Below are 16,696 nucleotides of genomic sequence, written 5' to 3' on the forward strand. Positions count from 1 at the left end.
AACAGCACGGATGCTCTGCAAAACACGACCTCTCCCCCCACCCCAAAACCGATTCCTTCCTTCAATGAAGGCAGCTGGGATGACAGCTTTACTTCAGGAGGACTAGCGCCAGCCTCACAACAGAGCTAAAGGAGCAAGTGCCTGGTTGCATCTAAAAAATGAAGGAGTGAGAAAAACCTAAGAACATCCGTCCCACTGAGTCGCGGAGTTGTACGCTGCACTTCTGACAAGTATACCCGAGGTGTGACACTGCACAGCTCAATTAGAAGGACGTGAGATTCCTTAGTTAACCAGACCTTGCTGCTCCCTCAAAGACATACAGGCCCAGCTCCCTCCTCTGCTTCAGTGCCAAAAGCTCCCTCCCAAATGCTTCCTATGGAATATTCCGTGTAGGTTGCAGAACTCCATCCAAAACGCCTCCAAATTTTACCTTGCTCAGGGGCCCCACGCAATCTAGTTCCAGAGGCTGTAAAACGTTGTCCTTCCCTAATCTCTAACTGCTCTTTTTCTCATCATTGTACCCTCTCAGCCACACAAGCGATCTAAAAATCCCACACAGAAGCAATGCAAGTATACACCATAGTGTATCAGCCTGCAGTCTTTACAGATGCGGGATGAGTTAGCCTTTCCTTCATTACAGCAATGAAATTGCTCCTTCTTTAGGTGCAAACTCAAAAAGGACATGTTTTAATGCATTTTTAAGAAGCTAACACTTTTCAGAAAGAACACTCTGTTCAAGACAGACAGCGAACTCATGTTTCATTCCCGTAGGCTTTGTGTTTCCTCCCAACAACCTTGGTGAGGAGTCACCGTGACAGTGCTTGACCTTGCTGAGGGAGAACTGATTTTCCAGCATTTCTAGCAATGCTCAACATTGTTTACTTTTGTTATTGGTGCGTGAACACCATGAAGCCAGCAGGAGCACAGCAATGGCATGGGAAAGGTTTGTTAGGCAACTGCTGGAGCAAAGAGAGCAAAAAGCAGCACAGGAGCACATGGCAGGGCCATTGAGTAAACTACTGAAGACCAGCTTGAAAAGGACGCCACCTAATTTTAAGGGAATGCTACCTTCTTCCCACCTTTACAACTGAGGCCATCACAAGTAACACCATCGCAGAACTTACTTAGACAACTGCAAGGGGCCAAAACCCAAGAATAAAACCATATTCTATCCTGTTTTGGTCAGTATTCTGGGGATCACCATTTCACATCAGTAACGTAATCTTTTCCTCTGCTCTGGATGGGGCTCACATGCAGCTGTTCCCCGTCGCAGGAGGTGGCTTTGGAAGCATCAACAACAGACACTCAAAGACTGCAGTGTCACCTTTCCCTTAGGAAATACCATGAAATTCTCAGCATTGGCACTCCTTTTCACTGATCAGACAAGAAATGTAACAGAGTTTACCCAAGGAGACCCAAAAATTATCAATGAGAGGGCCACCAGGACCCTCTACCCTAAAACCTGGCTCTCATTGGAAGACAGTTTTTGATTTTATTTTGCTTGTTTCCTTAAAAGTAGAACCACTGGGGCTTAAGGCACTCACAATTCCCTTGCCAAAGCTACCGAAAGGGGGAATGCCTGGCACATGTAGAGGGGAGCGGGAGTGCACGCTGAAACATATCCAGCCTTTGGCTCTACGCTTCCCCCATGACTTCCAACTCTAAGGTCCTTCTAGGGTACAGATGAGCTCAAACAGTCATGCAGGTGCGGAGTGTGCCCAGGCCTGCTGCTAAGATGATACCCTTGAAAAGAAGGGACACTTTAAAAATAGTCAGGTAACTTCTAAAGATTCCTGTTGATCCTATACCGTTTTACTTTTTGACATCAAATGCTGCATGTGATGTTTCAAGTGACTATTGTGATTTAAACTCCACTTTGGATCTAACTTTGAACTTAAATTGCAAGGCACTATCTTCTCTGCCTCCCCCACAGCAGGTTGCACCAGTTAACCAAGGAGTTAATAGACTTTGCATACCATCATCACTGGTGTGGTGTTCAGCTGTAACATCCTGAACCGAGTCTTCTGTTGAGGCTCTCTCTCCATGAGGACTTTCACTACAACAGAAGGAAACAGAGACAGTGCTTTACACTGGTAGAAATTGAGTTTTCTCATTTACAACAATCAAAGACAACTTAACTAGGAACATCCATATTGGAAGTCAATATCTAGGTTCCACTTTGCAGATGCATTGCACGTGCTGAAGTCAGTGTGTCTAAAAATCAAGCTAAGTTCTTATTTGATCAAGCAAACCGAACATCTTCATTAACGCTATCAGGGAAGTCCAGCTTCAGGTCTTATAACCCGGACCTCTGGAGATGTTTAGAAGTCAGAGAGCAGTGGCATGTTGGGTCTAGCTCCTCTCTGCCTTGCCAGAATTATTCCCTCAGCTACATTCTCCATTGCTCTAATCAGCTCATTAGATGACTGATGAGATAGCTGCTGCTTCCTGGGGGAAATTATTTCTCAATTCACAATGATATTTCCAGGTCTGAGTTTGTCATCTCCCTCCTCCCCTTTTATCACAATCTTAAATTGTCCCATTCATTTCACTGAACGACTCCCATAGCCAGACTAATTGCCTGGAATCTTTATTTACAGAGCACCTAAACCACCAAGAGTACTCATTTATGTTTTGCATGAAGAAAAGCTTTGAAACAGACAACAAGTGGCAACCGAAGGTTATGTTTTTGTAAGAAGCTACACGAGCAGTTCCCTCAGGACAGAGCAGAAAGGAAACTGGAAGAGGATCCACTGCCTCTCCCAAGCAGCTCCGCAGACCTGCTGCCAGCTGGCAGCGCTGCCTGCCTGCCTGCTTGTCTTAGAAGAAAAAAAGTGCTCGCTCCTCATCTTACCAGACGCTGTTGCTAAAGACAAAACGCATTTGCTGCACTCTTACACTGTAACTCGTTAAAGGTGATTTTTAATTATCTTCACACAGTAATAATTTCATCCCTCGTTTTGGCCTTGTAATGGTTAAAGTAAGCAATCACGGATGTAAAGTGCTCTCCCTTTGGTAATATACCTCCTATTCTAAAGAAGAGAAAAAAAAGGAGGAGGAGTAAAATGTTTTAATAATTCTGGCATCTCATTATGCTTAATCCACATGACACGAAGCTGCCCCACCATCTTCTGAGTCAGTACCTCAGGAATCAACCTTTCCCATCCTTTGCAAAGCCTTTATGCTACTTAATAAAGTTTACAGAAAAATTTGAAGCCAAATGGAGGTCCCAAGAGGAACACAGCATTGAGGGCTAAAGTTTCACACAGACTGTGAAGTAATGTCGCATACAGCCAACGCTAAAGATCCAAATACTGCACAAAGACCACGTGTGCCTTCCTATCCATGCCTCCAACAGCACTTTCCACCAAAAAACCTCTCCTTGCTGCAAACTTAGTCTCTCTGTCATGTGAGCCCCAGGATGCTGCAGTGGGAAGTGCTAGGCTGCTCGGTTTCACCCCGAGAGCTCCAAAAGTGCAAGCAATATATACTGCCTGAGGAATGCAGTGCAAGTTGAGCATCTATAAGCTATCGTCTTCCCTGCGATTCCGATGGTCTCACTTGCCGTTATGCAGGACTCTTGGACTCTCCCCATGCTGTCCTCGTCCAGTCTCAGATGGACAGACAGATGCAGCACAGTCCTAGGCTTGACTCAAAGGCAGTATTTCAAAGATGCCTGCAGTACAGCCCTGAATTTGTCATAAACTCTGAACTTTGCCCTACCCTCCTCTGCCCGAGGCAAGCTGTTTCAACGCTCCTCGGCAGCTGCTGACTCGAAGCGAGTCCCGCTCGCAGCGAGAGCGCAGGCACGGAGGCGCAGAGCACACGAGCCATGGCGCTGAGCCCGGGCAGCCTCCACGCCAAAGCACCGTCTGCGAGTTCCCCGGCACAAAGACGACTCAGCCCAGTGAAGTGGCACCAGGCGATCACAAGCGTAGCAGGCTCCCTTCCCTGATGAATCAGCTGAACGACAAGGATTCACTCTGCTGCTTGCACGCTTTGCGGCAAGGAGCCCTATGGGCAATAACTAACAACTATCTAAATACCAGGGCTATGAGAAGGCTTGAATGGGAACCAGATGCTTCTTCCTGGCTTTATTAAGCAGTCTCCCTTGCTTGCTTCTACCCTCCTCTGCTTAACAGGGTCTCAGGTCAGGGCGGTTAGGAAGGGCAATGAAGAAAAAAGAAATGCCTTCAGAAAATTGGTATTACCTTCCAGGACGTTTTGCCTCCTACATACTCATGTGAAGTGTCACCCACGCTGAGTGTACTGAACATTTCACATTTTTATTCCCTTCACCGTATGGGACAAAACCTCCTGTCAAAGTTAATGCGTTTCTTTAAGGTCATAAAGATTCTTAAATTTTTTTTCTCTACAATTCTTTCACATATAACATCAGCTAAAAACATCAGAGTGAAGGGTAAAACTAACATAATTTCCAAAAGAGGCTCTGGCAAGTCTTCTGCATACAACAGTTAGTATAGAGGAGCCTCTCCTCACCGCACGTACGTGGAGCGAGCTGATAGTTAAAGCTACTCTGAAACAAGTCAGGGAAACAAGGCTAGCTCTGTCACCAGAGTGACTTCATTTTAAAAATGTATTTATTTTAGTATATGAAAATAATGATTTGCATTCCTGGGACACTGGAGGAGGGAAGGAGCAGGGGGAGAAGCAGGACACAATTTAACATTCCTCATTTTCAGAGGGAGAGATCAGCTTGGCCAGTAGGAAAGAAAACACCTTCTTTCCTTCCCCCACTCCCCAACCTTCCACCCCAGATGACAGGAGCCGCTCTGGCTGAATTGTTTCCAGATGTGGCTTTCAGACTGAACACACGGCCGGGCCTCTTGAGCTTTAAGCTGGATGGAAATGGTGATTTTGCATTCCTCCCTCTTCCCTCCCCCACCATCAGTGCTGCCCTGAAAATTAAACCATGCCACAGCTTTCTAGGTTCAGTTGCAAGTGACCCCTGTGTCTGAAGCAAAGGCAGTCAAGACAAGCAGGAAAAAAAAACAACAACCAAAAGCAGGAGAAAAAAAAAAAAAGAAAAGAAAAAAAAAAAAGATTGATTTTGGCAGCTACCATACCAGAACATCCAAGAAAATCCCTACACAACCTTGCCCTTCAAGATAAGTGAGCTAGGTTTGACAACTGAATAGCTACTTTCTACCAGCTTATTTCTTTTAAGTTGATGACTATCCAGAGATACCAGAGCCATCTTCTCTTCCATAAAACAGATTTTTGAAAGGCTGGGCCAGATGCTCGAATCCAGAATTAGACAACGCAGAACGCATGACTGTAGCATGCTAATCCGTAAATAAATATCCACCCATTCATTTTCTCCCCAGTGGTATCTATCATACCAATAATCCTCGGTGTTTCCACCTCTGCTATAGACTGGACCCTCCAGCTCCCTTGGTCCTGGGAAGATGTTCTCATGTTGGATGATGATCGTTTTGATCAATTCATTGACATGAGCTTGGCAAGAGACTTGATCATGACCTTCAGGCACAGACATCAGTGTTGGCCCAAAGCAGATGGCTAAATTGTAGGGATCCATCATGTTCTCTTCACTGAACTGAGATAAACTGCAAAAGACAGAAGTGGGGAGGAGGGTTAACAGCAGAAAACAACATTATCATCATCATCTGCTGGAGAACACACAGCTGAGCTCGGAAGGTTTGCTTTGGGCTTTCTGCTGTTTAAATCTGATCAGCTGGGACATGAATGTTCTGGGTCTGTGTAAAAAAATGAGATACTGATGGCATTTGCACAGAAATGAAATAGAAACCACAAAGGGAGTTTGAAAACTTGAGACTATTTGAAAAGTACTGGGTGCTGACTTTACAAGGGGAGGGCACAAATCTTTGTCTTTTAATTTTTCTGTATGATTTTTGTTCATAGCCCACTTGCAGCCCAATACTCAATACCTCAGTTATATCAGGTGCCCTCTGCTTAAGTGCGTGTGATCAAGTGTGCAGAGTGTTACATCCTTTCTCCAAGGCCCAGGAGCTTCTCTAGTGGGCCTTTTTTGGGACTCTTCTTCAGGATTTGCCAGCAAATCTGAATCTTATAGTTTCTATACAGTGCCATTTTTTAAAACACAATTTTTATCTCACTAAATTTTGTCCCAAACCTACATTTAAGCCTTTCAGGTACCAATTAAAGATTGAACAGAAAACTAAGTTCCAATACAATTCCCCTTGAAACTCTCTGTTTTCTAGATCACTACTTGGAATAATGAAAAGCTACTGAGACTGGAAAGTCACATTTCAGTGACTCCGGCAGTGATATCCGCGAAACAAACCCCCTGCTTTCCAAACAGAAATAACCACTTGAATATGGATAGGTTTAGTAAATGTCCTGCTCCATTTTAATACAAATCTTTCAGAAAAACCTCAAACCCACCATTGTCTCATTTTAGTGTAAGGAATAAGATGTTCATCAAAAGTAGCTGACAAACTGGAGCTTTACAAAAACAGACAGTAAGCCTCAGGTCTCTGTTAGGTCAAAATATTGTCTCACAGTTGTATTTCTCTTTCACCTAAATGGTATTCAAAGGGCCTTGACAATGTATATATAACCTTCTGGTTAGGACATTTTTCCTTTATGCTATCTCAGGTGTCAAGACCACTTTACTGGAGGAAACTATTGACTCCTTGCTGCCAAGCTATCCAATGAACCAGCCAGATGCAGCGGACAGTTCTAAAAAACCCACACTCACTCTCCACCACTCACACTACTCAGTACATACTGCTCCTTGCTGGTGCGGGACCCAGTTTCTGCCTCTTTCATATCACTTTTTGCTTGGATTACCAGCACATTATTCACTTTCATTTCTGGAACTCCTTTGAGATTGCATTCGTATCATCAGGATGAATTTCAGCAAGGCTGAAAAGCCCAGGAAGGCAGATGCAATAGCAAGCTACTGTGACATCTGCACCTTCAACTGTTGCTCAGATCACACGCAGCAACGTTAAGGCTGGTTCTGCCATTTATCACATTTACACCAAGTCCTACAGCAGGGCCATGGTGCTCTCAAGGATACTCACTGATTGAGGAATGCAAAGAGGTATCTCATTACAATCAGAGTGGTCTTCGGCAGGTTCAGAAGCACCTTCCGGATGTGGAGTGCTCTCTCTTGTAAATTATCCATTGCTGAAAGGAAGAAAGAGCACGACAGAGTCATCGTATCACCACACCCACAACTTGCCACTGAGTCCAAATGCAACCAGTATACTATGATGGTTCCTGTGCAAACTATTAAGAAGGGCAGCCAGCAGAGCAGAAGGAGGAAGGAAGGGTCTGCCCATTTCCCGGATCCTCCAGCGCTGCCCAGCATGGGAATGCAAAGGCTGCAGAACCTGCTGGCGAAGCCTTTGACAATGAAGGTCCCTGAACACGTGAAACTTCACTGCAAGTTCCTTCCTAGCGTGGGAGCACTGGATGTCATCTGTTTCAATAGTTCTGGCACAATAGCTCATTCAAGTTAGCTTAGAAAGGTGGGTGTTTAAAAAAGAAATTGTATAACACTCAAAGGAAAATTAACATAGTTAAAGGGTGAGGCAAAAAGCTCTGCGTGCAGCAGCCTACTGAGAAATAAGTGGGCAGCATAAATCATCTCAGAATGGAGAACTTATTTGGAAGCAGATTTTACTTCTCGTATAATGTGAATTCAACTCTGTAAATGCATTTATCAGGAGAAGAAAACCACAAGCCATTTTAGAAGCAGTTATCTTCTGCTCTACTTCAAAGGCTGCCACTGCAAAGGCCATTTCACTACTTGGACAATAGAATCATTCTTCAATTCTGAAGGACATGGCTATAGCCAGGCCATTTAAAATGAGGTTGTTCACGTACAAAAACCACAAACAACTCTCTGCCTACCAGAATCACCCTTAGAAACCATCAAAAATGTTAACAACCAGACTGTGACTGCCCTCATGATTGATATTCTTTAACAGGAGTCAATAGATGGCCCCTCGTGGTTATGAAGCTAAAAGGTATATGACTACTACCTTGCCAGCTAAAGAGAGCATGCAGAAGCATGGCAGCAGACATACAGGCAGCGTGTATCCATCAACGCCAGGGAAAGCACACAGGGCAAGAAACCCTGCTGGCGATCCCTGCTTCTGAGAGGGCATTTCTGACACCTTCTGATGAGAGGTCTTAAAGACTATTTTTCAGAAGCGGAGGTTTTTGTTTTATTCTGTTTTAAAAGAATCCTGTCACAAAGCACTGTCTCAGAAAAATCCATGACACAGCCCTTAAAATCCATTCATTTCTATCTCCTTGCTCATTCATAAAAAAATTGCTATCAGAATAAGGATGGCTGTGACCAGGTAACTGCCCAGACTCTGGCTAATAGAGACTAGGATATCAGTGCAGCAGAAACCAAATCAAAGTAACCGCAAAAAGCTTATTTTGGAGTCAGGAAAAAGGGGGAGGGGAGGAGAGGAAAGTGGGAGATTAGAAAAATTAATCCTCTTTCTTTTCAGATCTTCATATACTTACTGACACAGGCAATCAGATCATGAAAGATATCCTTGGGGAAGAGAGGGTGCTCCAACCCTCGAAAATAGAGCTTCAGAACTCCTGCTATTGAATCCATGTCATGGTCATTCTGGTCCCCAGCCAATGGATCTTCCCCTTCGTGACAAGCAGAGAAAAGCAGGCAAGAAAAATCAGAATACTGGAGAAAAGTATTAGACTGGAAGGATGCAGCTGGAGAAAAGGATTTATGCAGCACAAAGTTAATCCCACCTATGCCAACCGCACTACAACCAGTGTGAGGTAGAGAGAGATCTCTCCTGTGCATCGCAGTCGAGAAGGGAAGCCTCTGACAGCAATCCCAGGAGACCTGGGACAGCTTTCTATCAAACAGATCACAGTCTGACACTGGAGCGCCTGGCTCACGCCCACGGAAGGTGGTGTTGCTCCTAAAGCAGTAGTAACACTTCCAGGCTCTGTGCTCCAGATATTTTGGTAGGGTGTGAACTTCACAGATCCACCACGGAGGTGAACATTACACGAGTCCAGGAGCAAGTCTTTATACAAACTCACAACTGAAGCTAAGGTGGATTCAGTGGACACGGAAGAGGCCATTGAGCATCGTACACTTGGCTCAGCAGGATGCAGACATCCATCTTATGTTGAATTGGTGGGGGGGAGTGTTTCTGGTACAGATAATTTGTCACTGCAGATATGCCCCAGTTTGTATTACAAAAGAAAAGATGCCCACTTAAGGAGTTGTTCCCTAGGGAAAACTCCCTATCAGATATAATTAGATTTAATGATGGGGTAATCCTCAAATTGAAGCTATATATATCCATTATGTGACTGAAATTACCAAAACTTGCCTATTATCTTAATAACACACAGGATAATAAATGGGCCGCTACAAACCGGAGCGTTATACTTGATATTAACTGCCACCAAGGGTTCTGGATGAAGTAATAAACTGCAGAGACGTTATTGTTAACTTTGTCAGTTCTGTATATCATATGCTTTATAGAGACAAGTGAGATGAAGCAAAAAAAAAAAAAAAAAAAAAGAAAAATCACCTTTTTATTTCTGCACGTTAGTGCTGGAACAACTGGCTATTTTCCCAAGATGACTGGTATTTCCTTTATGTAAAAAAGGGGTCCGATTCTGATATCAAGCCTTTACCTGCAGCCTATGATACACACTTCTGCTTCCTCTATTCTTGAGGATTTTAATTCTCAGGTAGACGGAGATGAAGACAGGTGAAATCAGGTGCCACATTTCACACATGTTGTTCATTAAACTTCTCTCTTCCCAAAAGCAAAATAAACTTGCTATGTGTGCTGGTTTTGGCCAGCACACTATGCCTAATTAATTACTGCTCATCTCTTCCAACAGCAAGCATAGAAACACACTAACTATATTCTTTTAGAGTGATGTATTCAGAGAATTAACATAAGCCCTGTTGTTTTCAGTGACCCAAGCAAGACTGGGGAGACAGGCTGCAAGGACTGCCTGAAGAGCAAGCTCTTCTGAACCTGGTCTGCTAGGGAGAACAGCCCAGCTAGAAGCTGATGAGTCAGGAGGCTCCCAGCCGTTCTTTGCCTTTGTATGGAATGGTTCTTCACATAGAAAATCAAATCTATTAAAAGCTATGTCAAGTTAACAGTGTCTTGAAATTTACTCTCTCACTTGCTGATATTTAGAATAAATGTAGCCAAGCTACATGCCTCAAGAACATGGAAAACATAAAATTTCATCCTCTAGCAGCCAGCCTTTTCACGAAGAGCTGCGGGGAGAGGGTAGGAAAATGCAGTTACACCCAGTAATGAAATTCTCTATATCCTTTAGTGTTACAAATAATCAATAAGCTATCAGACATGAGAGAAGATTGAATTCAGAATATTTATTATACAGACACTCTACAAGATATAAAGCATAATGCCAAACAACTGAGCATTCAAGGTTAATGAGCACTAGGGAGGTGGTTGGGCTAGACTCACTTAGGAAGCACAAAAATCAAAGGAACAAAATATAGCAAGTTGCATTCAAAACAGGCCTTTTCAGAATATTTAAAGAAATTTATACATTTGGCAATAATTTCTGAGATACTGAATAGATCCTCCTTACCTCTCTCAAATGCATTTTTTATGTCATTCACTTCAACTTGTGATCCAGACACTCTGAATATTCCTTCATGCTGCAAACCTGTAAGACAATAAGATGAGATGTTGATAACAATAAGATAAGATAAGCCGGCACCTTCATCAGCTACAGCATATATGATAAAGGAAACATAAGCAACACAGGCAAAAGTATGCTGTTTTAAAAGCCATCTTTCCCTTCTGTGTCCAGGCACATACAGAATATGTAAAAACAGAACTCAGCACACGGAGAAAAAATATTAACCCTTCTTCGTAAACTGACAGAATAACTGGGTTATAACAGCCATGCATGTTATCTTTTACCCTGAAGGATCCCCAAAGGATTTTACAACCCAGAGAAAGTCATAAACTAACGGTATATCAGCCAGAAGCAAAACATGGCTAACTACACAAGGAAGCAGTTTATTTTGCAAGAGTGATACCACAAAGGCCCAGAGCAAATCCACCAATTGAAACGGAAGCATTTAATTACCCCAGTACAACCTGCTATCTACGGTTTTAGGATAGTCTTTAAGACATTCCTGCTAAAAAGTAAGCATTAGCAATGTCATTAAAACCAGTTATCAAGTAGGTGAGATGTTCCAATATACTACCACCATAACAATTTTGTTGGTACATGTAAGATGAGCAACAACCGTTACAAATCAACTAATGAACAAAGTATACGCTTCACGTAACGAAATCAACTCCTGTTCACTCAAGCCTTTTAACTGTACACTTTCTGAAACAAGGAATGTCGCAATGTCTTTGCTTTATTTATTATAATGGCTATAAACTAATATGCTCTCTTGAATGCATCGATGGCCTCTTCCTCTCAATTTCTGCAACTGTTTTTATCACAACGCAATGAAACCTTTGCAGTATGAGGCTGTATCTGGTAGCTGTGACACACAGCTATGAACAGTGAAAAGAAACAATCCCAAGTGCAGAGAAGCAAGAATGAAAATGACATTCATCCCACACCTACGCAGCACAACATTTAGAAATGTCAGTCAGGCTACCTCCAACAAAATTCCTTCCTGCAATGTAAGTGCGTCAGGCAGGCAGTTTTATCATTTCTTCTGCCTAAAGCGGATTTGTTGTATAAAAGCACATTCCTTCTAACTCCAAACTGTACCTTTACGTCATGATCTGACATTCAGTGCAGAAATCAGTTGAGTCTGTTGGAAAATCTTTCTGTTGGGGATCTAAGCTAACCCAGGAATACGGGTCTCAAAAATGAAGTATCCTGATGGCCCCGGTTTGTCATGCATCGGTTCGTATTGCAACGTGGTTTCAATGATTTTTCCAGCAAATGCCAAGTATGGCCTTACTGAAGGATTATAGTACTTGGTTCTTCCAAGTGATGATGAGAATGGGACTCTAGATTATAGTTTCTAAAATGGTAATTAAACAAGGAAAATGAAACGGGACCTACTATCTGGCTCTGTGTCTTGGTTAATGAAGATAAATTCAACTTCTTTCTACATATGTTAATTAACAGCTGTTTCACATGCTACTAACAAATGATATCGATTAAAAATGAAAACAAATTACAATAAATGTATAAAATCTTTTACAGCATTCAAGGCTGTGAAGTTAACCTTCAAAACAGGTATAAATCATCTCATTGTGGCAATAAGTAAGCAACTAATTCACTACTTGACCCCCTACATTCAAATACTTAGAGTATTCCTCCTCCACTAGGAAAAGCATGATTATTGTTGGTGAAGGCCACATTTCAGGGCTCAAAGCAAGGTGAGTGGAGGTGAGGCATGAGTGGTATCTAGGGACGGGAATCTTATTTTACAAGAAACAAAGGGATACTGTTGGAAGAACAACATTTGCAAGGTCAGTTATTCAGAAAATTGATCACACACACAATACCAACAATATAGCCAAAAAGTCAGTGCGACTTTCTTTATATTGCAGTCTCTAGGATTCCTCTGCACAAGCACCGTGTCCCGAGCTACTCTGAACATTTTTTCAGAAGGCTTCTACACCACTGTTCATTTTATAGAAATATCACAGGATACCTTTTGTTCATAAACTCACCATGCCTGCTAATGAATCGTATGCAGCTCTCCACGACCAGGGGAATGGCTTGTGAGGAATCCTGCGCAAAGAGAAATTTAAACAAGAGCAGCAGTCAGAATGCAGAGTGATGGTAAAAGTGGAAGGAAAAAAGAAAAAAGAAAAAAAAAAAAAGAATGGAAAGCAAATTTGTCCTCTCATCTGCCATATTCTGCTTCCATGCAGTTCCAGATGTGTTCAGTAAATGGCACATCAGTGCCCTACGGTCACAATCCATTAATTAGGTGCACCATACAGGTACCTGCTCATGGAAAACACTGTTGTCAGTCCGAGGCCCAAACACAGTAAAATCTTCTAGATTGCCAGTTTCCAGCTTAAACAACATTAATTGAGATTTTCGGTATGGAAACAATCCTTTACAATTCCCTAGTCTTTTCTTCACAGGATCACAGATTACTTTTCAGACAACTGAATTTCTGCAGTGTCTGCAGTTGTACCTCCCGTTTTGGGGAATAGCAACTAAGCAACAGAAGTGCTGCAGTTTACTTAAGGTCAGATGCCAGTGATTAAAATTACCATGTAATTAAAACTTCCATGTTTCTGTTCATGTATAGCCTCTTCTACAGCAGTTTTGGACAGCAATGCCTCTAATTTATATCAAAATGCTCACTTGCTAGGATGCTACAGTATCACATTTCGATCAGTTCAAAAGATGACAGTCCTCTGCTCAAAAATATATATTTAAAAACCCAGTTCAACCCATTTTCTAACTTGTTTAGGTTTAATATTTTTTTGTTTTATTGAAATGTCATAGAACTTGGTCATATAGTGACAATAATTTCTCTACTAATTAGCCATAGCCCATTAGAACTGGTTTTCTATATGCTGTACAGAACACCACCAACCAATTAAGAATACTTCAGAAGCCATTCTGCCACTCAATTGGCCCCTGAGGACATGCTTTATTAATAATCATCCAAACAGCATTATATTTGACTTATTTTTGAGTCTGACAGTGGGAACTCACAGAGAAGCACATATTCTGGGTCCCCAGCAGAGATTAAAACTCTCAGAGCAGTTATGTTTTAAACTGTTAGGTCACAATCAAAAAACCCCATTAAAACCACATGCAAGTGATTTCACATAGGTTACTGTGAGCTGTGTATTCAGCGTTTGTGAACAGATTAGTTTTTAATTTAGGTTTCCAAATCAGAGACTCGAGTCAGAGTATGCTGCTGAGACACCTCAAAAACTGCTTGTGAAAATGGCAATCAAGACACACACATACTTCATTTTCAGCATAGGAAAGGACCATTTTTAAAGCATAAATAAAGGAACAACAATTAAGCTCAGAAAATGAGAAAGGTTTGACTCTGCACACCAAAACCACAATTTGCTCTCTTACTTAATTTCCAATATACAGAGATCCTAAAAACTACAAAGCAGCACCCCAAGACAGACTGCATGAAATTAAATTCCAAGCCAAATTTTGTCTTTACAGTATCAACAAGAAATACTTTGGGTTTTCCCTATCTCAAAAAAACACATTTTAGCTCATCAGGTACTAAAAAGTAACAGATTACCCACCACAGCCAGGGAAACAAAGCATTGCCGTTGTACCTCTTTATTACAAGATGGCACAAAAAGCGAGCAGTTACTAGTTTAATAGCATTGCAGTGGGATACCAGTGAAAATAAAGGGAAAGGGGACAAAGAAACAACAGCATGAAACCCAGAAACCATGACTGCCCAGACAGCTCAAGGCTGTTTGGCATTTTTGGTTCCAGGTCTGTCAAAACACAGAGGAAAATTATTTTTAAATTTTGTCAAAGAAAATGAATCAAGGCTGTGGATCCGTGTTTTACTGATTTCAGTTACTGAACGAGCAGACACCAGTTCCACTTGAACAAGACTGAAAAGGGCCATGTAAGAGAGGGAGGGAAGGATAAAAACACTTCCCTGTTTTCCATCTATCCTCCTCTACACAAACACACACGTATCCCTTTTTTGTTACTCAAGGAAACGTTTATTACCTGCTTCCTTACGGTGGAGCTGCGCCTGCCGCTGACGAGATGATCAGAACCGCCCATTGGTGCAGGAGGGAAAAACAGAACAGAAAAGTCAAGATAATCCTCTACTATCATCGGTTCGTTCGTTCGGTATTCCAAACCACGCGTATTTTGGAGGAGGGAAGGAGCCAGAAATACAAGTCAATCATAATGACTTAGTCTCATTCAATTTACGGAACTTCAGAAAGATTTTAAGTGACTTTAAATCACTAAAAACCTGAAATAGACACAAGGGAGTCCACTGCTTTGACAAAAGATTACCCTTGACATTTTAATTCCAACCATATGGAAATCTGTTATATAAGTCTCCTTATTCAAGATGAAGTTTGTTATAAATCGCACATAGCTGTTCTTTGAAAGAGCCACTCTACAGAGGGGAGAAGCAGGTGGGAGCATGCTGGTTCCTACTGTGCTGTTAACAGCTGCCATTGTGGAGTCTTTATTATAGTTTCTGATAAGACTTCAAAGAAATAAATAACACAAACCCCCTCAAACACCGGCACACACTAGCCAGGCTAAGCCTTTTCAGTATAAATCGTGATGGTCTCATTTATTTATGTTGGTAGACATTAATTGTAGAAAAACAGGAAAAAGCCTTGCTTTGCCAGGATTTCTCCCCTCAAAATTTATTACTGGGGTTTAAAATTCCTATAGTTTCTTGTAAAAATGAAGCATGAGAGATAACAGCAGAGAGGCCCTAATGTATCATTCAAGCCAATTCCCTGCTAGGGCAGATGGCTGCTGAATTATAAATAAGGTGATTAGAACTGTGATTTTTAAAAAGACTGTACAATGTGTTAATTCAGGGGAAATTCCTTTTATAAAAATCAAAAACACTGAATGAAAAAAAAAAAGAAATCAGATTCCATGGGCTGTCACAGACAATAAAGTCTATTTTAAACTATTAGCAGTAATGATTCTTTGATATTTAAAATTGTTTCATGATGAATAATATTTTATTATTACAGATGTCAGGCTCTAATTAGGACTTGTCAGCTTTGCTTTGCTGTAAGGAATGTGAAAGTAGTAATGACTCCAGATCGGTAGTAATCACCTTCCTTTTGTTAACAAGGCAGGATGATGCACAGCCCCTACTCCAGCTCCTTGTGCCTGGCGGAGCCTCTTGAATCCATCAATTTGGAGAGGGAGATTTGTTATGTTTTATAAAAACCCCATCAGGAGAAGCTTAGTTATGGTTCTGTGATTGGTCCTAATTATAAATGAAAAGTTTATTCTCCATGACCTCCATACTGCTGCAATCCAGTTCCACGGCAGAGCAGAGAGCATTAACAGGATAAAGAGTTTTCTGATTTACATTAGTCAGCCCCGTACACCAACCATGTGGATAAACCCTGCAGAGTCACGGGCCCATCTCCCTTACAGAAATACAAATGTGTTTATAAAAATCTTAGTTCGAAGAATACTTCTTCTGGGTGACAGTGCCAAATTAAACAGTTTCTCACACCTGCCCGTCTCCTTCCTGATCTGGATTAAATGCACTGGGGCAAGAAAAAGTGCAAGACCTCCATGTCTCTTTTTTTTTTTTTTTTTCTCCTTTGGTTATTTTTAACCCCAATCAGTTTCCCAGCCTGTTGCAACAGGCAGCCCTGCCAGCAGGTGTACGGTCACAACTGCGGCGGCAGCACAGGGCAGCAACAAGCAAGGAGCGGTGTTTAAGCAGGCACTGCATCAAAAGAAATATTCATTACTCAGCTGACGAGAGGTTACTAAACATATGTATAAGCTGCGCCACTACCAGAGGTTACTAAACATATGTATAAGCTGCACCACTACCTTGCACTGATGTAGGTAATAGCGATGGTATTTAAAGCCATATTAACTAGAAGGAATTTGCTTATATATTAGCTAAATGAATTATCTTTTTCTAACAGATACATATCCGGGGCTAGTAACTGATCTAGAACGGCAGTGATCAATTTGCATCAGATTTTCCTTAAAAAATGAT

The 16,696-nt window shown here is 41.8% G+C and overlaps 1 protein-coding gene across 5 annotated transcripts in view; it reads right to left on the minus strand.

Moving 5' to 3' along the window:
• SRGAP2 (SLIT-ROBO Rho GTPase activating protein 2) overlaps window positions 1-16,696 on the minus strand; it is a 109,825-nt gene that overhangs the window by 10,771 nt on the left and 82,358 nt on the right. For 2 of the 5 annotated variants that reach the window (XM_050911306.1, XM_050911307.1), the window contains exons 12-18: window positions 14,695-14,725; window positions 12,684-12,744; window positions 10,615-10,692; window positions 8,515-8,649; window positions 7,053-7,158; window positions 5,364-5,588; window positions 1,977-2,056 (exon numbers count right to left, since the gene is read on the minus strand). In XM_050911306.1, coding sequence (XP_050767263.1) covers window positions 1,977-2,056; window positions 5,364-5,588; window positions 7,053-7,158; window positions 8,515-8,649; window positions 10,615-10,692; window positions 12,684-12,744; window positions 14,695-14,725 — 716 coding nt within the window. Of the gene's footprint in view, window positions 1-1,967; window positions 2,057-5,363; window positions 5,589-7,052; window positions 7,159-8,514; window positions 8,650-10,614; window positions 10,693-12,683; window positions 12,745-14,694; window positions 14,726-16,696 lie in introns of all 5 variants that reach the window. The other 3 variants (XM_050911303.1, XM_050911302.1, XM_050911305.1) reach the window with 2 other exon arrangements.

The sequence above is a fragment of the Gymnogyps californianus genome, chromosome 27 (assembly GCF_018139145.2).
Source record: "Gymnogyps californianus isolate 813 chromosome 27, ASM1813914v2, whole genome shotgun sequence".
In the NCBI taxonomy this organism is placed as follows: domain Eukaryota; kingdom Metazoa; phylum Chordata; class Aves; order Accipitriformes; family Cathartidae; genus Gymnogyps; species Gymnogyps californianus.